The sequence below is a fragment of the Hydra vulgaris genome, chromosome 12 (genome assembly GCF_038396675.1).
Source record: "Hydra vulgaris chromosome 12, alternate assembly HydraT2T_AEP".
In the NCBI taxonomy this organism is placed as follows: Eukaryota; Metazoa; Cnidaria; class Hydrozoa; order Anthoathecata; family Hydridae; genus Hydra; species Hydra vulgaris.
Window position 1 is genome coordinate 68,465,001 of NC_088931.1, and position 27,295 is coordinate 68,492,295.

General features: G+C 27.6%; 1 protein-coding gene across 2 annotated transcripts in view; it reads right to left on the bottom strand.

Annotated features, from left to right (window-relative positions):
* Positions 1-27,295, bottom strand: part of LOC136088953 (uncharacterized) — a 149,970-nt gene that overhangs the window by 16,551 nt on the left and 106,124 nt on the right. For both annotated transcript variants that reach the window (XR_010642664.1, XM_065814239.1), the window contains exons 10-18: positions 20,621-20,721; positions 20,303-20,492; positions 20,084-20,186; positions 19,655-19,904; positions 19,430-19,484; positions 19,251-19,338; positions 19,012-19,178; positions 12,470-12,594; positions 6,176-6,215 (exon numbers count right to left, since the gene is read on the bottom strand). Coding sequence is in view for 1 of the 2 variants with exons in the window: in XM_065814239.1 (XP_065670311.1) it covers positions 6,176-6,215; positions 12,470-12,594; positions 19,012-19,178; positions 19,251-19,338; positions 19,430-19,484; positions 19,655-19,904; positions 20,084-20,186; positions 20,303-20,492; positions 20,621-20,721 (1,119 nt within the window). In the remaining variant the exon portion in view is untranslated. The remainder of the gene's footprint in view (positions 1-6,175; positions 6,216-12,469; positions 12,595-19,011; positions 19,179-19,250; positions 19,339-19,429; positions 19,485-19,654; positions 19,905-20,083; positions 20,187-20,302; positions 20,493-20,620; positions 20,722-27,295) is intronic.

Below are 27,295 nucleotides of genomic sequence, written 5' to 3' on the forward strand. Positions count from 1 at the left end.
GTCATTGTAACTGGACACGAGAAGGAATATTGCTCAATTTTTACAAAAGATGAAGAAGAATCGTTAGCCTGTTACATAAGAAACAAGAATAGGTAATATGTACACATAATTGAGAAATTAAACATTTTTTTAATAAACTGCTATAATCTGTAATAAAATCCTGGTTTTCATATTGTTAATTAAGAAAACTAAACGTATACTTTTTAGTTTTCTCATATTGTTATAATAATTTAGTTAGGTGCTTCCAAGGTTTAAACAAGTTGTAGTTGACAAGGATAATGTTGAATGTTTTGGGAGTAAGAAAGCAAGCCTGTAGAAACCTCCGTGGACGTCAGATTACTAAGCTATCACCAAATGCTCAACAAGCACTCCAATTAAAGAAGCTTAGCAAGTCTTTTTGGAAGTGTTGGAATGCAAAGTATCAAAAGTACATTACCAAAAAGAGACAAGGAACTATATCCATAAATCGTGCCCTTAACTGCACAAAAAATTTGGCATGTAACCACCTCAACGAATTAGCGGAAGAACTTATAGAATGTGATGCAAAGTGATGCAAGTCAATTTCAGTGATGCAAACTCAGATGCAATTTCAGTGATGCAAAGTGATGCAAGTCAATTTCAGTGATGCAAATCAATTAGAAACAGGTGTAAGGCAGGGAGATATAAATATCACTAGAATTTATAATCATGATGAAACCCCCTCAGTGATGGTGGAAGCCAGGATCACAGTACACTGCTAAGTGTACTGATGGTCACTCTTCAAAATTTGAAAACGATGTATTGACATTTTTAAGAAGCAAAAATATTAGACTTTTTATCACTCCAACTGACACAACTGGCGTTACTCAGCTCATTGATTAAATCAATCAGAAATTGCGCTCTGAATACAGAAGTGCTAAATCTGTACTTCATTCTTCGTTTATGACAATCAACTGAGAAGATTTCATGAATATACTTGCAGAGTTATGGCCAGAGTGAGCATCAAAACAAACAATCAAAAATGAAGGTAAAAACGTTGGCATTTTAAGTGGAGGACTCAGTGATAAGTGGATGCAGGAAGATAAGTTTTTACGAGCTGAGCTGTGTATTAATGAAAATACTGAAAATAATCAATTATCAACAGCAATAACAATTTCATCTCCAAAAGATTTTCGCTATGGCTCAGCAAGATATTGAAAACATAAATACAAAAACGCCATGGAAGCTTATCAAATGCCATGGAAGCTTATCAAACGATATCTGATAAATCAATATCCAAAGTAACACCTAAAATAAACAAGGAAAATGTTAGAGTTACCAAGGTTCACGCCTCTATAGAGGGGAAAAAAATATTGGAAAAGGTTTCTTCAATCAAGGAAGACAAAGACAAAAAAGTGAAAGCTAATAAAGAAAGGAAATCCAAACAACAACAACAAATTGAGACATTCTATAAATTTAAAGAAGTATGTACATGTGGAAAGAATCTTTGATCAGCAACTAAGCTTCGAAAATTCCCAGGATCTTATTTATATACTTTTTTATCATAATTTTTTTATTAAGTTTGCTAATGTTATTAAAAAAATTATCAAAAGTAATCATTAAAGTTTGTTATATAGTTTTTGATTTGGTACGCCAAAACGTTAGGTGCAGCACCTCAAAATGCTAGGTATTTTAAAAGGAGATTTTAAGAAAATTGGATTTATTCTCCGCATGCATCTTTTTAGCAATATTTTTGGAGTCTTAAGGCAACATTTCTAATAAAGTTCTGCAAACTTATTTTTAGAAGGGATTGAAATATTCAAAATTATTTTTAAAAAGTGTGTTAATAGCTTGTAGACTTTTTTCAACGCCTTTGTAATTTAGACTATTTTTAAGGTATTACATGTAATATTTTTTTATTTATGACTTAACATTACATTCTTTATTCAGATTATTTTTTTCAGAGCTTTCAGAGTTTATTAAAAAAATCGAGTTCAATGTTGATTTATTTCCAACCTGACATACTGAGGTCCCACTGCATTTTGAGGTCCTTTTACCTGTAGAATAATATTTCCAACATAAAAATAATTGCACTTTAAGACAATTTTTTAAAATTTAAATAATATAAATGTTTTATTTTTTTTTAAAAAAAAAACATAGTTTTACTTCTTAAGTCTGTGTGTGTTTCTTAACTAAAGAAACGCACACCATTAAAGTTTTTGACCATTTTCCACTTATAGACTCTTTCGCATTTATTTCGTAATTAATTTTCATATCATTTTTTTTGGCATTATTTTCTAACACCATTTAGAAAAATTGACATTTTATAAAATCAACATTTTTTCTTGGGGTTTTAATTTTACATGCACTTAAACATACATCTCCTTTAATATTTTTGTGAGCATTTATTCAAGTTAATATTTAATAAAAAAACTTAAAATTTTTGCTTTGTAACTAAATTAATGAATAAAAACTACTTGTAGACTAGAGTTGTTAACGAGATTTTGTAAAATTGCGGAAAAAAACAAACGCTTGTTTTGCAAACAAGCATTTTTGCTAAACAATGTTTCGAAGCCCATTATGAAAACTTGTTTGCTAAATAGATAGAAATGTAAAAATTAAATATCTCTATATATTCCAAAATGTTTTTAATTAAATGTTTTTTTCAGAATCACAAAATATTACAATATGAAACTTTACTTTTTGAAACAATCATAAAAAAATTAAAATTATGTCGAAATTAATTCTTCTGCAACAGTAACTTGCAGAACAGTCATTTACAAAACATGTCATTATAGATTAATTTAATCATGTTTTATGAACCAAAAATGTTTAATTAACCGAGTAACTAAGTGCTATTTATTTATTAATATTTATTAGTGTCAAATGCATTTAAAATTCTTTATAAATAAATAACAGTATTCATAATTTATACTTCTAAAAAGTCATTTAACAAACAAGAATTAAATCCTGTAAATAAAATGAATAACATTGAAGAAAATTTAAAGCAACTACATCATATCTATGAAATCATGTAGATGCGCCAATAATTAATAATAAATTGAAATCTGTCAACATTGCAAAAAAAATTCCTGAAGAAAGTAGCAATTGGAAAATGTGTATATATATATATACACATACATACATATATACATACATATATATATATATACACACAAACATATTACAGATAAATGTATAGACAATTGAAAAATAATTTAACATTGTTTTTATTTAAACAAAAAATAATAGAATTTTATTTTTGTTTTGTTAACAGTTTAACAAATATGAGTATTTTTTGTAAATGCATGTTTCAAAATGCTTCTTTTGTAAGAGACTGTTGCAAGTCTTCTTTTGAAATGAATCGTTTTGCAAGTTTCTTTTTGCAAGTCTATATTACGGAACTTAAATTTTTTTATTATTTGTATAACACCTTAAAGAAGGTGAATTTTTGCCTATGTAAATTCCGTAATAGCATTTGAAATACTGTAGATAAAGTTGGCAAATTTTTTCAAGTCTTTTATTTTGGTAAATAACCCTATTGTTGACACCATTACAAAAATTTTAGATGTTGACAACAAATTTTACGTTACTGAAAAAAAAATCCCTCATTGTTGAAGAAGTGAAGACTACAAAAACAGCTGGAAAAAAATAATAAAAAGCTTAGCACAATCATATAAAAAATTTTTTGAACAACATTATATACTTTTTTCTTCATCTTTGCTTCAAAAAAAGCTGTAAGAAACTACTTTTAGAGTTGGAAGTTACTGGAAGAGAAAAAATGAAGAATATAGAGCAAGATAACGATTGACAGACAACTTAAAAGATGGCAAATTATATGAATCAGGAAAGTAAGATGAAGGAAGCGAATTCCAAAGAAATGATGTTCGAGGAAAAAACTTGAGGAATAAGAGTTATTGGAGCACTTAGGAACAGCCACAGAATAAGGATGAGACTTAATTGAATGACTAGTAACACAAGAATGAATTTTAGTAGATGGCACAGGGGACACTAGCTCTTTAGAGTAATGCTCATTACGGTATTTGTAGAAAAGTGAAAGAGAAGCAACATTATGACGTTGTGATAATGGTTGGAGGTTAGTTGAAAGAGCAGGTCCAACTATGTTTACAATGCGTTTTTGCACCTTGTCTAAAAGAGAAAGGGCATCATTAGAAGATCTGCCTCAGATATGGCAACAGTATTCCATACAAAGCCAGATTTGAGATTTATAGAGATATAAATCTCAAATCTGGCTTTGTATGGAATACTGTTGCCATATCTGGGGCAGTTATGGCAACAGTAATCCATACAAAGCCAATGATTGGCTTGCAAATTTTGCAATCATAGTATAAAAGTTGTCCTCCATCGAGGACAACTTTTATACTATGATTGGAAAGGAAGGATTCAATAATCTTAAGGGATTGCCAGAAAAACCATAAAAAGAAAGCTTATGGAGAAGACCAGCATGCCAAACTATCAAAAGCTTTTGAAATGTCAAGAGCAATGGCCTTAACCACTCCACCTTTATCTAATGCACAATAAAACCTATCAGTTAATACTGTTAGCTAATCAGCTGTAGAACGAGAAGATCGAAATCCATATTGATGGTCAGAAAGTAAGTTATTAGGTTCAAGATGAGAAATTAAGTGTTTGTTAATTAAAGATTCAAAAACCTTGCTTATGAAGATTAATGGGATGCTAGTTATACGAGTCAAATCATTCTCCAGAGTTTTTAAAAATAGGGATAACAGATGCTCCTTTTTAGCAGGCTGGAAAAGAAGACTCTGATAAGCACTTGTTAAATAGTTTTGAAAGTATAGACAACAGCTCCGTAGAACACTTTGCAAGACTATAACAGGTATGTTGTCCGCATCACAAGCTGTAGAAGTGTCTAAGCAGGAAATCACTTTAGATACAGAAGGTGGAGTGATGCGAATGTCAAGCAATGGATCAACCTGTTTGACAACTATATCAGGTAAAACGTAACTGGTGGAATCAAGAGATGATATTGATGAAAAGTCCTTTGCAAACAGCTTTGTCTTTAGGTGAGGTGATTAAGTCTGAACCATACAAGAGAGGTGGAATAACAGTTTTGCCCTTATTATTGATACTATTAAAGATTCTCCAGAAGTCACAATATGTCTGCTATTCAAAATAAAAACATAAAGAAGATTTTAGGCACATGCTTTATTATATTCATACTTAGATTTCAAGTCTAACTCATGGCCTGTGTGTTATGCGTTTGACAACCCTAGTTTAATCAAACTTACTGTGGAGAGTAGCAAACATAATGTAAATCCATTGATACCAAGTCAATGCATAGACAGTGTACATTCCTTGTAAGTTAAAATTTAAAATATTTTCAAATTTATTTTAAAAGTGGTCTTTTAATTTAATACAAATTTTTAATCTCTAAGGAAAACAAGATTCAAAATATATATATATATTTTTTAAATATTTTTTTGCTTATTATTATTTTTACAGCTCATTAATTTTTATTTATATGCATTTACTTTATTCATTTGTTATTCATAAATAAGAAACTTAACAAATGTTTTCCTATTAACTTTCAATAATGTGCTTTTTTTAAAAAAAAGCTATAGATACATTTTTGTTTCATAGCGCATTAATAAAATTGTTAACATTCATAACAAATCATCATACCATTATACCAATCATAATACAGATCATTCTAAAATCAGACCATTTGTAACAAAGTGAAACTAGTTTGTGAGGTAAAGATAATCTTTAATTTTAATCTTATAAATTTTTTAAAAATTTAAATAAAAAAATCAAAAACATGTTATATTTTTTTATTTTTAACTAATTTCAGCTTTAGTTTTAAATTTGTTTTATTTTGGTAAATTTTATTTTAAATTTTAGTGTTTTATATCACATTATTAATTTAACATTTTTTAGTAGTTTATTTAGAAGTTTAATTATTATGGTCCAAATTTTGTTTATGTTATTACTATATTTTAAATATTAACTTAATATACTTTAAGATAATAACAATCATAACTCATTTGAAAGGTCTTATTAGTTTATGAACATGTATAAATAACTGTAATAATCATATTTATCCTGTGCATATACAGCCTAAAATAATAACAAAAAAATTTATACTTAGTACACATTTGGTATTAATTACTGTAAAGAAATACTGTAAAGATATACAGCTGTCTACTAAACCCCAAAAAAATATTTTGAAAATTACCAGTAAACTCAGGAAACCATGGACTAGTGAGTATTTGATTCTAAAATACAATTAATAAAGAATAGCTAATTAATAAACAAAAGTTCTGAATTTACAACTCATTAACATTATTAACAAAACTTACACAGTTGATTTCAATAAAAAAGGCAACATATAACTATTTTTAAATAAATTTTGATATATATATATATATATATATATATATATATATATATATATATATATATGTATGTGTGTATATATATATGTGTATGTGTGTGTATATATATATATATATATATATGTATATATATATATATATGTATATATACGTATATCTATATATATATCTATATATATATATATATATATATATATATATATATATATATATATATATATATATATATATATATATATATATATATATATACTAGCATGAGTTACCCGGCGTTGCCCGGGCCAATATTTAAACTAGCTTACCTGATATCTGTACACAAAAATGGTCCCAAAAAATGGTCCCCTCTGATCCCGGGGTCAGGGGGGCCCATTTTTGGGCCCCCTTGACCCCGGGGGTTGGGGTACGGGGTCAAAACCCAGCTAAGAACCTTCTCCTCCTCGAGGACTACCCCCATGCCAAATTTCATCGAGATCGGTCGGGCGGTTTGGATTTCTATACAGAACAAACAAACAAACACACACACACACATTGCCCTTTATATATATAGAAGAGAAGACAAACAAACAAACACACACTAACACACATTGCCCTTTATATATATAGCTGGAGTTACCCGGCGTTGCCCGGGCCAATATTTAAACTGGCTTACCTGATATCTGTACACAAAAATGGGCCCAAAAATGGGCCTAAAAAATCGGCCCAAAAAATGGTCCCCCCTGACCTCGGGGTCAGGGGGGCCCATTTTTGGGCCCCCTTGACCCCGGGGATCGGGGTACGGGGTCAAAACCCAGCTAAGAACCTTCTCCCCCTCGAGGACTACCCCCATGCCAAATTTCATCGAGATCGGTCCGGCGGTTTGGATTTCTATAGAGAACAAACAAACAAACACACACACACACATTGCCTTTTATATATATAGAAGATAGATAGATATATATATATATATATATATATATATATATCTATCTATATATATATATATATATATATATATATATATATATATATATCTATATATATATATATATATATATATATATATATATATATATATATATATATATATATATATATATATATATATATATATATATATATATATATGTGGCTAATGAGTGGCGTAGCGGTCATATTTATCGAAAAATTATTTAATTTTCAATTTTTTCTTGATAAAAGTATTTGCGCCAATTGTTCTAAGTTACACTTTTTACAATTTTACCTAAATTTAGAACAATTTCCAAGCATTGGTGCAAATAGATTCTGGTGTCAAATCCAGTTAATTTGTTAAATGATATTTTCTTAATGCATTCCTGTACCAAAAAAAAAAACACTGTGCTTATTAATTTAAGAAATATGTTGTACCTATCTTTCACTGATTACATTACAAATACAAATTGCATTGGTGTTATTAATCTTTTTACAGAACAAAATTATCTCTTGTATTTCAAAAGTTACAAAAGTTTTAGTAACACTCCTTACGTTAACACCCCTTTAAGTGATTATTAGATAAATTAACAGCTATTGTAGCTATTGTAAAGTGATTTTTTGTTATACGACAAACTTTATGATTTTTACCTCATTTTTGTATCAAATGATGTTTTTCTAAAAAAATACTGTTACTTTATACTTAATAAATACTTTCCAAAAAAGTTTCCTTAAAAAACTTGCTTCATTTTCAGAAAAAGCCTAGAGTAGGCATTAATCCAAAAAATAGTGAAGAATCCAGCATTTTTTAGTGTTAGAGATAACTAACAGATATGGTGCAAATTCCAAACATTTGTATGTTTATACTAATGTCAAAGAATGATGCTTTACAAAATATTGCAATGATTGGAGGCTGGAAACAAAAAAAGCCCTAAAACTTTATCTTTCCTGCCCCAAACTTAAGAACAACAAGTTTGTAAAATAATTTTTAGCTATTTTTAACTAAGTTCGTATTCATCAATAAATTTTAAGTTTCATAGTATTATCTCTCAGCATTCATAAATTTTGACCATATAAAGTTTAAACCCCCCTCAATTTAAGGGGGTTACAAATTTTACATGGCCATAACATTTAAATGCTTATCCATAAATTAAAAGTATTGTAAAACAATACTTGAAATTTATCAATGAATATAAGTTAGTTGCAACTTTTTAAAAAACATCATTATTTGCGAAAAGTATAAACATACAAATGTTTGGATTTTGCTCCATGTTAGCTCAAACACCAAAAAATGTTGGATCTGTCACTGCCACAGATCTCTTGTTTCTGAAGCAAACTTGTTTAAATGTTGGAAATGTACAATAAATATTTATATACATATAAATTTTCATGAAATATTTTTCTTAAAACAAGAAATACAGTGTCCTCAATAAAAAATGGAACAGCATGATTTTCTTAAAAAAAGCAAAAGAAAGAATAATTTTTTCTCAAATATTTTTTAACTTTATTTAAAATATGTCAAATAATAACTTCTATTACACAATATGTCATTAAAGGTCATTAAAAATAAAAAAAAGCCAATAAAACAGTTAGACTTATAACAAAACTATGGAATTAGTAAAAATCAACTAAAATAGAAAAATTCAACTTTTTTAAAAAAGAATGGTAAAATTGATGTCTTCTAATTTTTTACATCTATGTTGTTTAATATAGAATGCTTAATGCAATTGCATTTTCCCTTGATATAACTAAATAGAAATTCAAACAGTTTTAAGTATAATATTCATTTTTAATACTTGCTCGCATAACCTTTTGCATCAATAACAGCTTGGCATCTGTGGGGCATGCTTTCAACTAGTTTTGTTAACAAGCTAACTTCAGTGAATTCCAACCTTTTGAAATTTTCAAAAATAATTCATCTTCATTACAAGGTTTTCTGTCTTTTAGTTTAGAATCTAATATAGACCACAGGTTCTCAATTGGATTAAGATCAGGTGATTGTGCCCGCTACTCAAAGGTAGGTATACCAGCCTTTTGTATATATATCTTTTATTTTCATTATGTACATTTCTTGTTTTAAAAATAAATATCCTATTCTGCAATTTATTTTTAAAAACAAGAAATATATTTCTTGTTTTGAGAAATAAATTTCAAAAATTAACCAGTAATCTGGTGAAATATACAACTCAAGACCTAGTGGCTGGTCTTTATCAACAAAAAACTGCATTCAGAAGGATTTTAGCTTTGTTTCTATTCGTTTTTACATCTTTTCAGACCTCCCTTTGTTTTTGAGTATAGAACACTTTACAATTTTTATATTGTGATCTCGATCAAAAGATGCTAACACCAGCACCTAACACCTCTATGGTTTTACCATAATTTGAACTTCACCTCTGCAGCAAGCTCAATATACATCTGCCAATAGTCTTGTTGATCTTAAAAGTTTGAATTAAAAACAATGCAATGTAGATAAAATCAGATTTTAAATGACACTGCTAAAAACTTATTACATTTAATTTTGACAAGATAAAATCAAAGTGCTATTTCTATTGATTTCATTTTTATTATATTTCTACTGATTTTAAGAAAAGTCTGTCATTGGAAAAAAAATTGGCTCAGAGTTATTTTCTTTGTATTTTACATCTGATTTTAAACCATTGTTTTTAAACAATTTTTTACTATATGACATAAATTATTCTTAAATAATAAGACTAAAATATCAAAACTTATGAAATTAAATTTTACTTTAAAAATTGCAGAATCAGAAAAGTTGCTGGTCAAAAACCCCAATGCCCTGGAGAGGGAAATGTAGTCAGCCATTCTATTGATCTCATGGAGTATTTTATAACTTTGAATAAAAACCTGCCTGTTTATAGCTAAATGCAACTTGAATTTCATGAAATTCAAAGGGTGTGAAACAGCTCCATAATTGTTAATTTTCACCTAATAGTCTGATTTTTTTCCGCAATTTCACAATAATCTCTGTACTTCTTAAAAGTCTAAATGTCAATAATTTCAAAATTAGAAACTTATACATTTTGTTTTTGCAAAAAGGTATTTTAAAGTTAATTAGTTTTATCTTTACCTGCGGTAAAGATAAGATTAAAGTTAATTAGTTTTACCTTAATCTGCGATAGTGGTGTAGTGGTAAGAGTGCTCGCTTTGTAAGCGAGAGGTTTGGAGTTCGACTGCCACCACGTCCCTGGAAGTACCGCGCTTAACTTAGTTTCTCCGCGCAGCGGCCTTGTTCATCAAGGCTTGTGTTTCGGAGTTATAGAGTTGGGAGATGGTTATAACCACAAATAGCCTCCTCATCTGTAGTGGCATTCTTGGGCTTGGGGAGATGAATTACAAAAAAAAAAAAATTACAGCTAGGGCTATATGAAGCTCTCCAAAATGATGGCTGGAGGGTAACAAGAATACTCGCGGGCCAGGAAATTTAGTTAATCTTGTACAAACCTCTTTTAAATAGCCAGGTCTTGAAGTGGGTAAACTGTATGAGATCAAAAGCATATGACAAATTTCTAATTGCTGTGAATTGGGCCTCAATGCTATCGTGTTTTTAAACCATGTTTTTTTAATTTCATAATGAACTTGTGCGTTAAATTCCTATTCGCGCTGATTGTTTGAAAATGCCTTTAAAAACTCAAAAAATGTTGAGTTTTAAAAGAGTAATGCAAGAATCATCCAAAATAAAAAATAAAAAAATTTCATTATGAAAACAATACCTTGGAAATTTTTTATTACACTCCGTGTTAAAATTTGTTCACAAGGGTCAAAATGGGATGGGGTAATATATATATATATATATATATATATATATATATATATATATATATATATATATATATATATATATATATATATATATATATATATGAGAGAGAGAGAGAGAGAGAGAGAGAGAGAGAGAGAGAGAGAGAGAGAGAGAGAGAGAGAGAGAGCAAAAGAAAAAAAAAAGAAAGTTAGAAAGATAAAAAAATCTATGTAACAAAAAACCACTAAAAACTGAGATAAGTAAAATATACTTTTCAGCAAAATTAACAAAAATTATCTTCTCAGATATTGCATTTACAAATAAACAAACATTCAAACAAAAAAAATCAAATGAAATACTTAGTCTAGAAATAACAAACAATGCCAATGTGAATATATGGCCATTATTATATTCAGGCCAGTTTTTAAAACATTAATTAAATACTGAAGTAGCATTTATTATATTCTGAAAGATCTTTTTTTAAACTTGTTAAAAAAAAAAAAAATTTCTTTTAATGGCGGCTGAAGTAAAAAAATTTAAATCTACAGTTTTTATAAACTTTTTAAAACTAATTTGTTAGAACTAATATAAATGTTTATTCTAATAATAAATACATTTTTCTTTTCTTTATAACAAAATCAAGTTGATAGTCTTATTGTATGGTTGTTGCTTCTCTTATGTATAAAAAATGAGCTCATCAGTTGCAACCTCATTTTTAAATATGCTTTTATTTCTAGGATTAAATGTTCAACAATTTTTTTGTGTTTTCTGTTTGTGACATTTACACATTTATAAAACATGAAACCTAAGCCTTGATTTAACATTGCAGTTTCCTTTATTTATTAGAGAGTTAATTGTTGGTTATTATTGGAAACTATTTTTACAAGATATATATTTATATTGTTTTTTTTTACAATTATGCTTTATTGATTTTATTTCACAGATTATACTTTTTTAATGTTTTAAACATTGCTAGTAATAACTGCATTTAAATGAAACTAATCATAAACTTTGTTTAATTGCACCATAAAATCATTAATAATTTGTAATTAGTGTAATAACATTTAGATTTTAACTAATTAAAAAGCTATAATTAAAAAAAAAAATTATTTTGTTAGCCTAATTTTCAATATAATGCCAAATTTTCAATATAAAACTATTAGATCGAATAGTATATATAATAGTAATATTAAACATAACAGCAATTTGCCGCATTTTTGCTACTAATTAAATAAATATAGTGCATAAATGGTGTTATTTAGTATCAATACAAAATAACACCATTTATGCTGTTATTTCTTTTATAAATATTACATAATATACATCATTTTTATATATTTATCATTTCGTTCACTCTGTATCAGTACTTTTATGATATGAAAGCTCTAAATATATTTTAGCTGAAAGTATTTAAATATCAATAAATACCATAATAACAATAATTAAAAATTACATCATCAAGAATAATTCTTTGAAACAAGGTGTATTTTTGACCAGCAACCAGTTTACCATTTTTATATGTTTGATTATCTTGAAACGCTTTGGTTGAACTATTGGTTAAAAACACTTCATCGTTGCCTGAAAAAATTATTATGTTATTCATCTCAAAAATTCTCAAAAATATTATATACAAGACTAATATTTCTAAAATTAAAATAATTTGATATTATTTAAAATGATTACAAGTAAGAACAACATTCAACCTGCTGTTTTTCCTCAAAATTATTTATATATATAAAAAACAATAACAAAATTTATTTTGAATTTTATGGGTACTTCTGATTGTGTAAATTCCTCTTTCCTTCCTCAAAAAAAAGGCGATAACAAGATTTATTTTAATTGCTACATTACTTCTGATATATAGTGGTTGTGAGGTAAGTAGTGCTTGTAGGGATAGGAATAGGAATAGAAACTAAATTTAAGAAAAAGTTTATTCTTTTTTAATATATATTGAGTATTGTTAGATGATGGATGGCATATATATATACACATACACGTACGTATATATATGTATATATATGACCATGTACACTGTATTTTGTTTTGACAACTTAACCAAAGCATGACATATTTTGATAATTAGTGTGTTTTAAAAATGCGCTGAAAAAACCAAGCTGAAGAGAAAATTAAAAATAAACAAACCATAAAATGAAACTGATTTAATTTAGAAGTCAATTAATAGTTTAAAGTTAATAATTTCCTTGATTACAATAGTGTAGAACATAAGATGATTAATAATCGTATCTTTGAAGCTGCGACTGTTGGTTCAGCATTGAATATTGGTTCAAATTCTTTTAACAGATTATTATTTTTTTTGCTAAGTAGACATTGAAAGATATTAAATATAAGTTTCAAATTTTTAATTTTTTTTTTATTAATTACTTCCAACAAGGCTGCAAGCAACCACTATTAGAGATGGAAGTTACTGGAAGAAAAAAGATGAACTTTATAAAGCATGATAACAATTAACAGACAACTTGAAAATTAAATTATTCAGCTTTACATGAATAAAAATTTGAGCAAATTTTCTAAAATTTTTATTTACATATAACTGAGCAATTACTCCAAAAATGCTGAGTAATAGTCCTTTGCTAACTACAATAGTGCATTAATCAGACCAGTATTTTTTTTTTAAAATCAAATAGCCAGAATTTACCTTCAACAAAAAAAAAGGTGTTAAAAACTATAAAGTTTTTCAATAATATTTCAATAAATAAATTGTTTTGGAAAGTTTAATTAACATGAAATATAAGACTTCAATTTTTATAGTTTAGTTTCGTATTTTTTTTTTTTAATTTTTATTTCTCTTCTCAGTTTGTGGTTTGTTTATTTTTGATTTTAGCTTAAGTTTACATTTGTTTATTCAAAAAAGTTTTTGTCATTCACCTATCATGATAGATGGCAGCCGGTGCTCTGAGAGAAATATTATCTAAAGCATAAGGACTCAACTATCAAATTTATTTTTTATATTTCTGTCACTTTTCTCTATTATAAGAAAACTTCTCTGTTATATTTTCTTGCATTCCTTAGTAGGACTGTCTTTTCTTTAACTAGAATACAATAGTGTCCTCAAAGTCTGAAGATTTTGAGGACACTCTTGTGTTCTAGTTAAAGATATATATAAAAATAATAACTACAAACAATATCTCTTAAGCAATTAGACAAAAAGTTTTTAAAAATGTTTTGTTGGTTTCAAGAGTATTAAAGTATTTATTAATTATATTAATTACATATTAAATATAATTTATCAAATCTAACAAAAAAAAAATTAGTTTGGATAAACTAAAAAGTTTGTTGATTTTTTTTAATGATTTGTTTATTATGAGTAAGTTAGTGTCATCAGAAGATACTATAAATTTTTTTATAGTATATTTTTGATGACACGAATATTTAAATTTAAATTAGATTATAAGCATATAAGAGCACCACCTTTTTTAGCTCAGTAGAGCATTGTTCAATATTATAGCCATGTATATTTATGTCAGTTATATTGAATTCATTAATGTATTATTTAGATTCTGAAACTCTGTACACTATATAAGGAGAATGATAAGTAATCTTATGAGACTGCAAAGATCATCTTTAAAAAAGTGTAAACCAATGTTAAGATGAAGGTGCAATTGAAAACTTGATTTTATAGTTTTATATAACCAGAAGATCAAGAATATCTTTACATTTGCAGTTTGTAGACTATAATATAATAACCAATTATTACCAATTATTTAAATTAGTTAAAAATAAGTTTTAAAAGTTATTTTTTGTTAACAATTTTCTTCCTTTTTAGTATAATATATTTCTTCCTGTTAGTATAATATAACAGAAAGCTGTAGTAGTTTGAAAACTACGAATGAAATTAACAGTAATTAATTTCACTTTGACAACATATACATTGTTTAGTTTTTTTCGGTTAATAAATTAAAGATTACAAATCATATAGCACTAGATATTTATCAATGCGAGTTTTGAATAATTTTAACTACTTTCCTGATTAACTTAGTGTCATCTGCAAAGAGCTTAGAGTGTTCTAAAACTTCTGGAGTTAGAGTGTTTTAAAAATTGTTGATATATGTAACGAATAGAGAAATTACTGATTCTTGAAATCATTGTTAGTGGGAATACCGCTTGTAATTGTTCTATCTGTAGTTGCTAGCAATTAGCCTGTTTTCTTTATATATATTGGTTATGTCTACCAATTTCCATTTAATTGGTACTCTTTCAGTTTTGAGTGATTTTTTATAAATTTTAGCAAGCGGTAATGCAAAAGAAGATGCACATCGTTTTAGTACTATTGATTTTACCTTTTTAAAAAGGTCCTGGAGATTTATATACATTTAACTGAAAAAGTTATTCTTTTATTAATTTCACAGTTATTATTTTATCTATTTTTGCCTCACATGGGTAAAACAAAAAGTAATTTTTTAGAATCAGTAAACTATTGGTATCCTCCCTGGTAAAGACTGATTTGAAGTGATCATAATGTTTGTTCACTATTTGGTTAGGTTCTTTAATTAGTTTTTTATCAAACGTTAAAGCTTGATGGTATTTTTGAAATTATATTTGCTGTTAACATATTTGAATAGTAGTTTTGGATTGTGGGTTGATTTTCTTACAAGATACTTTTTAAATAAGCGTTTTGCTTGTAGTACTTTACTTTTTAAGTCTTTGCATACTGCTTTTGTATTTAGCCTGTCTATTTTGCATTTAGCATGTCTGTTGTTTTTTGAATATAAATTTAATCATAGTGACCTATTGATACGCACTAAATCTTAAATTCCTTGTGTGATCTATTGGGAGATCTATTGGGATTATGAGTTCTAGTTTGTTGTGGTATAAAAGATTTTATGATATTTGAGTAAATTGATAAAAAAAATTTATACAGTTAAAATGCATTGTCCAGTTCATTCCTTCAACCATATTACTTATTTCAGAATAGTTTTATTATGAAAAAATATTTATTTGATGCTTTATTTTTGCATTTAGTCAATTCATTGTTGATAGCTAATTTCCATATGAATACAGAATATCCTTGTTTAATGTTGCCAAGAGGACGTAAATGCATTAATTTAAATGTTATTAAGTTTATCAGTAAATATTGTCTAAAGTACTTACAGACGTAATACTATTGTTAAAGAATGTTGCATCACTATTGTGTTCAAAATGGGCACTGCTCTAAAGAGCTAGGGTCATTCAAATAAGTCTCATCCTTATTCTGTGACTGTTACTAAGTGCTCCAAAAAGTCTTATTCATCTAGTTTTTTTCCTCAAACATCATTTTTTTGGAATTTGCTTTCTTTATCTTGCTTTCCTGATTCATATAATTTGCAATACTTTAAATCGTCTGTCAATCGTTATCTTGCTCTAGAGTCTTTGTCTTTTCTCTTCAAGTAACTTCCAACTCTGATTAGTGGTTGCTTGCAGCCTTGTTGGAAGCAAAGATGTTTAAAAAAAATTCTTTGTTGGGTTCATTATCACTTGTTCTAATGTCTTTAACTAAACTGTTTGACAATGTAATTTTAGGATAATTAAAGTCTACTATTAATAACAATCTTGTATATACTTTATTATTAATTTCAATCTTAGCATTTTTTTTTCATCATTTAATTGTTTATTTTAAATTGATTGTTTACTTTTCTTCCTTTCTTTTTATTATTTATTTGCCTATTTTTTATTTGCTTTGAATTATTTTACAAGATCGTTGATTAACTATTTATAAAAGGAATATATATCTTTTTTTTGTATCTTTTTTAGTTAACTGGCCAGAGCAATAAATCTACTTTGTTTACTTACTACCATGTTTTGACTGTAAAAGCTGTTTGAGGAGGTGCCATATCTTGTTAAAACTAATACTATTTGTTTCAATCAATCAGAATGTCTACTGATAGAATCCTGCAGTTCTTTAGTGTCTCTCAGTGTGTTGGTTGATTTGACCCGTAAAAATATCAAAAACACCTACTTCATTAAAATTAGAGCAACACAAAATACCAACACTCCATTCGCCACTCTGTAACCTCAACCATTTGCTGCTACACAAGTCCTTCATACTAAATAGATTATACCTTTTCGAACCTAAAATTTTAGTCAATGTATGTACTAAAGAAGTTTAACACCAGAGACGTGGTGAGAATCAAATGTGGAACTTCTTGTTTATGTAGTGAGCAATAATCAATTAGTGGTAATACCCAACAAAGTGGCTGCATAGTTAGATAAAATCAGAAAAATGTAATTGAAACTTTAGAAAAATTAATTGAAATTTTAGAACACAGTTTCCCAAATAGTAATTGAAACCAACCTAAACAAAACTAATTTTCTTAATGTAAATTTTATTCATCAACCATTTAAAAAACAAAATCATCGACTACTCTACATTCACTTTGAATCAAACCATCCGCCAAATACTCGGATGAAAAAATGCTTAACTTATCAAAACTATAAAACAAAAAACCATTTAAACAAAACTACTTTAAAAATTGTATACATGCATATGTAAAATAGTACATATGAATGTATGTTATAAATTTTATGGTAAAAAAAAAAGTCTCACTGATAATTTGTTACTTTACCTTTTTAACAACTTTTAAATGTTACCTAAATGTTAAAAACATTAATTTCAGAAATAAATTTATTCATTCCCTGATCTATAGCACAAAGACCTTGTTAAAAAGTGTTACCCAACTCTCATTTTACATACGAAATGGCAATTGGGTACGTGTACAGCAGTTTTAGATTAAGCAAAACTTTTTTATTTTGGAATGAAACTTTTTTATTTTGTGACGTTTATTCAGAAAATACTAGGTTGTAAAAAAAGAGCATTTAACTGCAACTGTAAATAGTTTTTTTAAAAAGACTTGAATATGACTTTAAAAATTTATATTTATTTATAAAGGAATGTAAAATAAATAGTAACCAGTAAAATGTAAAACATAGTTTCAACAAATGTAAAATAGTTTTGCAATATTTATTATAGAAGAATTTTTTCTTCCTTACTAATTATGTAAAATATAAATCTTTTCATTCTAGATTAAAATATATGAAAGCAATTTAAAAACTTTATTTTTCTCTTTTAAAAAAAGGAGAAGTATTTTTGTTTAAAAGAACTCTTTTTACAAATAAATTTTAAATTTTTTTTTCCTTATTAATTCTATATTGTGTCAAGTTTAGATGTAATTTATTTATGATTGTTTATGAATACTTTTTAGATAACTAAAATCTCTCTTAAATTTTGTTTATGAATACTTTTTAGATAACTAAAATCTCTCTACAAATTGCTTATAATCAATTAAAAATATTACATTGAATAAAAATCAATAAGTTATAATAAAAAAAGATTATGTTAAGAATAAGATTGTTTCAAGAAATAAATTATAAGAAAATATAACATTTTTCAAATACCAAATTTAGATTTCTTCAGTAATTTTTGTTATATTAGTTTAAATAAATTTTAATATAGTTTAAAATTAAATTTAATTACTACCCCATACTTTAAAATATGTTAATGACGCAATTTAACTTTTAACAATGTAAATATCAAAGCTGAGTTAGTTACATTTATTAGCATTATGTGTTTTCTTTAACCATATTATCAGGCCTTGTTATGAGATTTTATTGTGTAATACAATAACAAGGCCTGATAATATGGTATATCATATAATATATTAAATCATTCCTTGATTCAATAAATAATGAACCATGTAAACTATTACAATTTGCATTTAGCATACATCTAATAATCATTTATTTTGTTCATTTTCTCTCTTAAGTTATATTTGATTATTTTTACAACCAACCAAACATTATTTCTAAGATTTTTTAAAACAAATGAAATATCAGAAAATCTTTCACACATTTCAAATTTTTCAAATGAAACAATTCAGAAACATTTACAATAATAAGAAAAAAAAGTTAAAAAAAAGCTGACAAAAATGTTTTTTTAAACCCAGATTGATTAACCTAAAAAGTTTTTATTTTTTTATTTTTTTTATATAAAAAAAGACTTACCTAAAACAAAATTTCTGTATTTTTCATACATAGAAGCATTAAATGAAGCAGCAATGTAAGGTTCATTATAATCTGCAGTTTCATAAACTTTAAAGTCTTTATAAGTAGATGTAGCATTTTTAATGATTGTACTCATGTTAATTTTCATTGCAACAACTTCATAAATCCTTTAAATCGAATGTTAAAAAACTAACCTATATGAAAAATTATTAAAATAAAACTTGAAAAGCAATGTTTACTTTGTATTTGAAGGTCCTTTCACTAAAGCAATGATACAACCACTGCGTTTATCCCATTTTTTAATATTTATAGGTAGTGTTTTGCGATCTAAAGAATGTCAGTGAAATAAAAAAAATATTGTTAAAATTTATACCAAATATCTTTGTTTATTATTAGTTGAAAAAAATGTGGTCTTTACCTATAGTCAACATTACGGCATTACCATAATATGTTAAATTGCTAAAAAATTTATCCTAAAAGTAATCATACAAAAAATTAAACTTAAAAAAAATATATTTTCAAACAAAACAAGTCAAAAATCACAAACAAACTAAACTTAAAAACTCAAACTCAAAATTCTACATAACATATAAAATTGAACAATTGAGTTTGATTTAATACAAAAACATAATGCAACAAAAACCTTCATGTTAATGACAGCACGAATATAAAGAAACAATTTCGTAAGTGTTGACAGCGTAGCATTCAAACTATTCACTGTTTCTGAACCTTCATAAAATTTTAAAGAGCTGGAAGTAAAGTTATTTGAAGAAAATTTTCCAGCCAAAAAATAGGAAAGATTTAATGAATCAGCAGTGGATTGATCTTTTAAAGTCAATGTTTCCATATTCAGTGAAGATATGTTCTCATATGCAACTATTATCTCATAAAAACTATAAATATTGAAAAAATCATCATCATTTATAGCAACAAACTTTTTACAACTTCTAGGTTGTTTTTTTATATATAGAAATTCTAGTTTCTTTACATAAAAAATATAACAAAAATATATCAAACATATAACAAATACGGAAAAATTCTATATATCTAACATATAACAAAAATGAAAAACCTGGCAGGTCCATTGATATCAGATACACTATAAAACTGACATTCAAATACTTCAGTGTAGTTATCAAAGTATTTTAACACTTCATAAGTTGGTGCTGGAGGTGCTAGAATAAAAATAAACTTTATTTAAAACATTGTTAGAATCAACAAAATAATTTAATATTACAAATTAATAAAACATTTAAAAATGTATGAAGGTAAACAAATTAAAAAAACCTACCAAATGGTTTGGAATAATGCGGCATACTTTCTTTTTTAACAAAATAATCTTCATCATACACAGCATCTACAGATATGTTAAAGATGGCTGCATGAAAGTCAACTTCAATGGTAATATTTGTATTAACTGTTTCCGTTGTATTGAAAAAAAAGAATGAGCTGTTGTATGGCTTCAGTGATTCAACATTTATCTGGTTTGACAAAAATATACATATAACTAAAAAAATAAAACATTTTGGTGTTTTATTGAATACATACTACAATTATTATGTAAACATTTGATTTTTTTATTAAATGAAGTAATTAAAAAAAAAGTTACTTTATATTTTAGAATTGAAACTGGAGAATCTGGTTTTTTCCAACTTAGTACTAACTTTTTGTTTTCATCACTTATATTTAATTGAGCAGGAGCATCTAAAGCTATATTAAAAAAATTGATTTAACAATTATCAATTTTCTTTAATAACTAATAAATTTTAATGAACTATATTTAGATAATTTATGATTTTTTTTAAATGAATGCTGTCATACTGATCTATATTAATGCATGTGATACATTGCATTAACATCCATATTATAAGCTTTAATTGCATTATTTGACTTATTTTTAATTTTTAATTTTGCATAAAAGTATAAACACATTTATTAGTTGTTTTAACTTTATAAAGTAAAGAAGATTAGAAAAAATTTGCATTTTCAGATAAAATACTTTCCTGAAAATGTAACATAATGAGACTTTTCTAAAAATCTGGTATTGTGAACAGCTTGGTATCATAACATTTGGTATAATGAACAGTTTTTCATAAAAGGAAATAGGTAGCTCATCACAAGTTATTCAACAAGCTCCAAAAAACAGTTGTAATTCTCTGTATTTGCTTCCTTAAAAGTCCCATTAATTTCTTTCCAAGCATATTTAACACCTATCGTGCACAAATACTCAAATTATTAGCACTAATAAAACTTTTATCCAAATAGTCATGTTTAGCCAAACTAAAACCTGGGCACTACTTGGGGCTTTTTCGAGAATATATTGATGTTGGAGCGCAAAGCAAATCATACTTTTTTTAACACCTATAATGCATATGCATTAAGATGATGAAGTAAAATATCATTAAATAATACATGTTAAATTTCAAGATTGGTAGACCTCCTTAAAAATGATGCTGGAAATTGCAAAAAAAGTATTTAACTTTGCTGGTACAAAATATTTTAAGAAACCTTCAAAAAAAGTTACAAATTATGAGTTCAAAAAAGACTTCAAACCTATCTTTATAAACATTTTCAATTATTTTGATAATTTCTACACAAGCTTTAAATTGATATACGATTGACTATAATGTCAAATATATGGATGTAAAAAAGTTTTTGCAGATTGTGGAAAGTTCTCAAATTAATTTACTTCAGAAAGGTGAAATAAGTTTTCTGGAATCTAACGACATTACATTGAAAGGATAAGCAGCTAATTTATGTTATGTCTTCCATCCAAGTAACTTCTCTGCAAATTGTTAACTGCCATTAAAATCAAGACCTTGTTTAGAAACCTGACATATTATGCCATTATAATGCATTTATGAATGGAGTCAATAAATGTGGCTATTTAAAAACACTGTTCTGAGAACAAAAAACACAAAAAACATCAGGTTTTTGTGGAAAATGTTATAAGTTTATTTGCAAGAATTGTTTTAAAACTTTTCCCTTGAAAGTAATTCTAACTTTTCCCTTGAAAGTAATTATGTTCTATTGACTCTTTATTTTGGTTTTATATTTAGTTTGATTTTGGTGAAATTCTAAAAGATTTGGTCCTGTTTAAATTGTTGCTAATTTCTGATATGAGAATAGACTTTTGATAGTTTTAACTCTTGATTAGCATTTAAGATTTTATCATTACTATTATTATTTATTAAATTGTGTCAATATTAATGATGGGATTTTCAATAATGTTTATATAGTTTCATTATCTTATTTTCCATCTATATTTGAATATAAAGTCCATCTTGTTTTTGAAAGAGCTAATTGAATTTGAATTTTTTGCATATTGTGGCAAGGTGTTCAAAGATATTCTGTTTGTGAAGAAGTTTGATTATATTATTTTTTGAATCTTTGTTTAATATCTCTCTTTCTCTAATTCTCATGTTATATTGTCTTGCAGTTGTTAGGAAGTGATTGATAGGGCTATGGAAACTTATTTTATCAAATATTTTGGATATCTTAAACAATTGAACAGGGATGCAAAGTCAGAGTCTTAACTCCCTGTTATTATCCAGAGTCCGGAGTCCCCTTTGTCTGTAACTGTTGGTATTCTGAGATACCAGAATTTTGTAAATTTTATATCAGCATATAAACTTATTGAATTATACTGCATATGGCAGGCCCCCCAGAATGTAAATTTTTCAAAAATACGCAGTGTGTTAATGGCACACATTGCCTGTAGCATACATTTCTTTTAAAGAATATAAGAGGTGAATGGCAGGATATGCAGTGTACAAAACCTTTGGTGTACACTGATAGCTAGATGCCAAATAATGCTAAGGCACAAATATTTATACACTCAAACCTGTGTTGATGCTAAAGTAAAAGAAAGTATTTCTCTAATTCATTTTCCTAATTATATTGTTTAAACTAACAGATATGGTTTTATTGATAAAAAAAAGTATAAAAGTCTATCTTCAAGCAATATACTTAAATCCCTTACTTATACTAGTATACTTAGTATACTTATGCCATATACTTAAGTATGAAAGTCATATTTTTAAGCCATATATACAAGTCCCTTTGTTAGCCATTAAGTCTTTTAAAACACAGTTGTGAAGTATTATTTTACAAGTGTAGCTTTTGAAGTCTATTTAATATTTCTGAGCATGCCACTAGAATTTGTATTATTTTTTGCATTGCTATAATTTATCATATACTAAATAAAAACGCATTATGACATTTTGGTTTAAAAATGCATTTTATTTATAAGTTATTGTAGGGGGCATCCACTTATAAATAAGGCCACTACAGTTAAGGAGTCTTAACTGTAGTGGCCTTCTTAGCCTTGCAAAGTGAATAACAAAAAAAGCCTTCCAAAAACTTTATGAACAAGGCTGCTGCGCAGAAACATATTTGTTCAATTTCAAGTTCAAACTTGAACTTCAATTGAAACTTCAGTTACTTCCTCCCATTTGTCAGCCTTCTTTTTCCCATTTCTCATTGACATTTTTAATTATAAAAAATATTACTTTTAAATCTAAAATAAATCAATACATATAAGTATTAGAGGTATTCAAAAGTTAGGTCATGGAAAAAATTTCACTAATAAGAGGCAATTTTTTGCAGACTATAATAAAAAAACGAAAAACTGTTGTTTTTTTTTTAAATTATTTTTTTACCTCGCGCTGGCCTCATCAAGTTTTCAAACAAAACTTTTTTTTTATAGATTGCATAATATAACGAGAAATAAATAAAAAAACTGGATACTATTTTAACAAATGAATGTTTATGTTATATAAAAAATATATACCAAAAATTATCATTGTAGGTTAATTTTGATACTTAGCTCTAGACCTATAAAAATGTTAACCTGTTTTACTTGTTGCAACCAAACAATCAATGAAATCCACGTTTTTCTGGCGGTGGGTCTTCTAATGTAGATAGAACTTTGATTTTTTTTTATGTATGCTTAAATTCTTTATAGAAACATAATAATCAACAGTGTATTTTGATTACCCGCCTTAAAAAAAAGAGAAAAAAAAGGAGGGGGGGGGGAGCCCACCCCCGTCAATTTCTTTTAAATACTATAATATACAAACAATAGTTAAAGTTTACTAAACAAAAATTACAAAATTCAACAAAATATAGTTAACTAGCTGTAATTAGCAGCCTTATGGTCACAAAACAGTTGTTCTATGGCATCAACATCAGGAAACAAATCAGTGCTGCTATCTGATTCAGTGTTCATTTCACAGGATCTGAATACATTTATACCTTCTATTTCAGGAAACTCTTTCAAAAGCTGAGCTGGTGTTTTCTGCTCAGCTGATTTACAGTAGGCAGCTTTGGTCTTTGAGGATTACATGGTCCAGTTGTTTTTGAATTTGAGCAGCTTTTGCACCTTATGCTCAGACTTAACTTGACACACTGTTTCCTGTACCAGCTTTACACCCCTCTCACTACAATCTGGAACTAGACTGGAACTCTAAATAATCAGAATCGATATTCCAGGAGCTAGCTGGATAAATCATCCATTTGGACTTGGTTTTGTCATGGCCTAAAATCTCAAAAATTAGCCACGATTCAGCAGTGATAAAGTCAACCAGTTCTGGCTGCTTGTCAAGTACAAACATGTCTTTTATTTCAGGCAAGAAACCTTTATTGCTATGTCTATCCATGTCATAATCATTTGGTACGGGTATGTTATAGAGCTTTTTGGCAATCCTCTCCTTTTCTTGTTCAGTAATTGAATCGTCTGAATTTGCCAGCACAATTGGAACAACAGTTGGTACCAGCTATGGTTTCCCCATGATTTAAAAACTGCACTTGCAGCAGGTTCATCCTCAACATACCTGGACATCTTCCAAACAGAATTCAAGTCCTGATAAAGAAAAATGATATATTCTTGTAATTTTTTAAATTTACAGTTAATGCATAAAATTTAGTAATAGTAAATTTATATTTAAACTTAATGCTTGTACTTTGTTTAAATACCTGTAATGGAGCAATGTCTGGCTTCTCATTAGTCAGAAACTTGGGTGCATAGAAGATAGCAATAAACTTGCCCATCCTGGTGATGAGAGCTGAATCCAGATATATATGGTTTTGCACAAAATCTTTAAGAAAGAGAATTTTCATGTAATAAATACCTTTGGCCATGAATCTGGCATGATGCATAGCACCAGGTTTCTTAAACTTGCAGATAAAGCTTGGGTCCAGGTACATAAGACATAATTCTGCCAGCTCATGGTAATCATCTCTCTTCTTACCAGTCTAAAAGTTTATTATGTTTTTATTGACTGTTTCCTAAATCTAAATACTATTACGCAATGAAAAAAATGCTTCTAAAAATAATTACATAGAGTTTTAATAAATGTCTGCTTACGATATTTTTAAACTAACCTCTGAGTTTTCAAAAGCTTTGGTTTTTACTATCTCCATAAGTTGGTTCTTTGCTTCAATGGCTTAAGCTTCTAGCCAAGTTCCGCAAACAGATTTCCATTCAAACCTATTTAGCTGGCAACTTTCAGTATCAATGGAATGCCATTGTTTATGAAGCAATTTAAAAAGAGGGTTTTCAAGACCAACAGTGGCCTTGCAACCAATAGCCTTTTTGAAATGATTGATGTGGACCTCTTCTATGTGGTAATGGCAGGCCAACATAAGTAAGGGCTTGCCAAGGTCAGATCTCAATCTTAAAAGTACAAAGCGTTCTTACATTTCATATTTGCCACAGTCAAATTGTTATCAATATTTCTGTAGCCTTACATAATTGTTATAGTACTTTAAAAATTTAAACAACAAAGTTAGTAATAAGATTTTAAAAATATATTCTTATTTTTATTTGCCTGTATATAGCTCCACGCAGTTTTCCAGTATTGCTGCTGGTAGTGTCAAAGCATAAAGAGTGCACATTGTCTGCTATGTCCATCTCCTTCAAAAGTTCACTGATTGCATTAAACTGGTTTAGGCCAGTGCCAGATTCAATACCTGGTGCACCTAGAAGATAATTCTTACCATTAAAACTTACAAGTACACAGATTCTGTCCTTCGCTTTGTAACAGTGCTCAGGTATTAAATCCTTTATTATTTTCCCATCAAAATGTAGTTCAAGTTTGCCATCTTTGTAGTTAATATGATACTGCAATATTTTTGCTTATGCAAATTTTTTTAACTTATCAAAATCTTCAAGTATCTTATTTTTCATTCTATATACACTTGAATATGAAAGAGGCAGCTTATCTGAATCACCTCCCCCTTCAATAACCAACTTTGTTAGAGTAGCAGTGATTTTATTGGCAGATATGTTGGCTCCCAGAGCTGTTCTCATTGTGTTATGTATGGTGTCTTTGCTAAAGTCAATTTGTTGAGATTGAGAGTTTGATGTGTTTTGTTTTTTGACAGGACTAGGCTGATATTCACTGCAACTTGAACTGAGTGTGTCAGATGAATTTGAAGTATTAAGTACAGAATCCTGACCATCTAAAATAAAAGGTAGTCTACTAGTCACTCTTTCCAGATCTCTCTTTTCTTTTTGCTTTGAATAGTCAGCTCTGGTTTTGTTCAGATTTTTTATACACATCTTGCGATCTGTTATCTGATCTCTGATGAAGGCAATGTCATTTGCTTTGTCTTCCTTTAATATGAACTTATCCATCTTAATAGCTTTAATGAGTGTCTTGTGGTCAGTGCTTGCCCAAAATAGTCCTATAAAAAGTAAAGTAAGTTAAGTTAGTTGATATAATAAAATTACAATTTATTTTTTGTTATGATAAGTAAAAAATTCTAGAATAATATATTCAAATCCAAACAGTTATTTGTCATAATTTGTGTTTATGAAAATTACACTTACCTCTTAATGAAGCATATTAACTCTTTCCTGGAAGCGACCAATCCTTGGCTTGTCTCATGCTGTGACTTCTTCAAATTCATATACTTTGTGATATATGCCTTGATATTCATGATCAGCCTACTAGCACTGATAACTGGGAATTAAGATCTAAGCCACGTAAACATGAGTGATCCTAAAATGCATTCATTTTGACACTGCTCTGTTACTGTGGTACATACCATTCTATTTAAAAAACGAAGGGTTATTAAAATACATTTTGCTATTTTTTTAACATAGTTATTATTTAAATTATAGTTTTAAATTGAAAATTATTTGTCTTGAATACACTTTTATCCTACCTGAAACCAACACCAAGCTGGCAAGATATCAGTGAATTTTGTGTTCTGTAGCTTCTTTTCCTGGAGATATAGCAGGTGCTTCAAAACATCAATCCTGAGAGGAAGCATAACA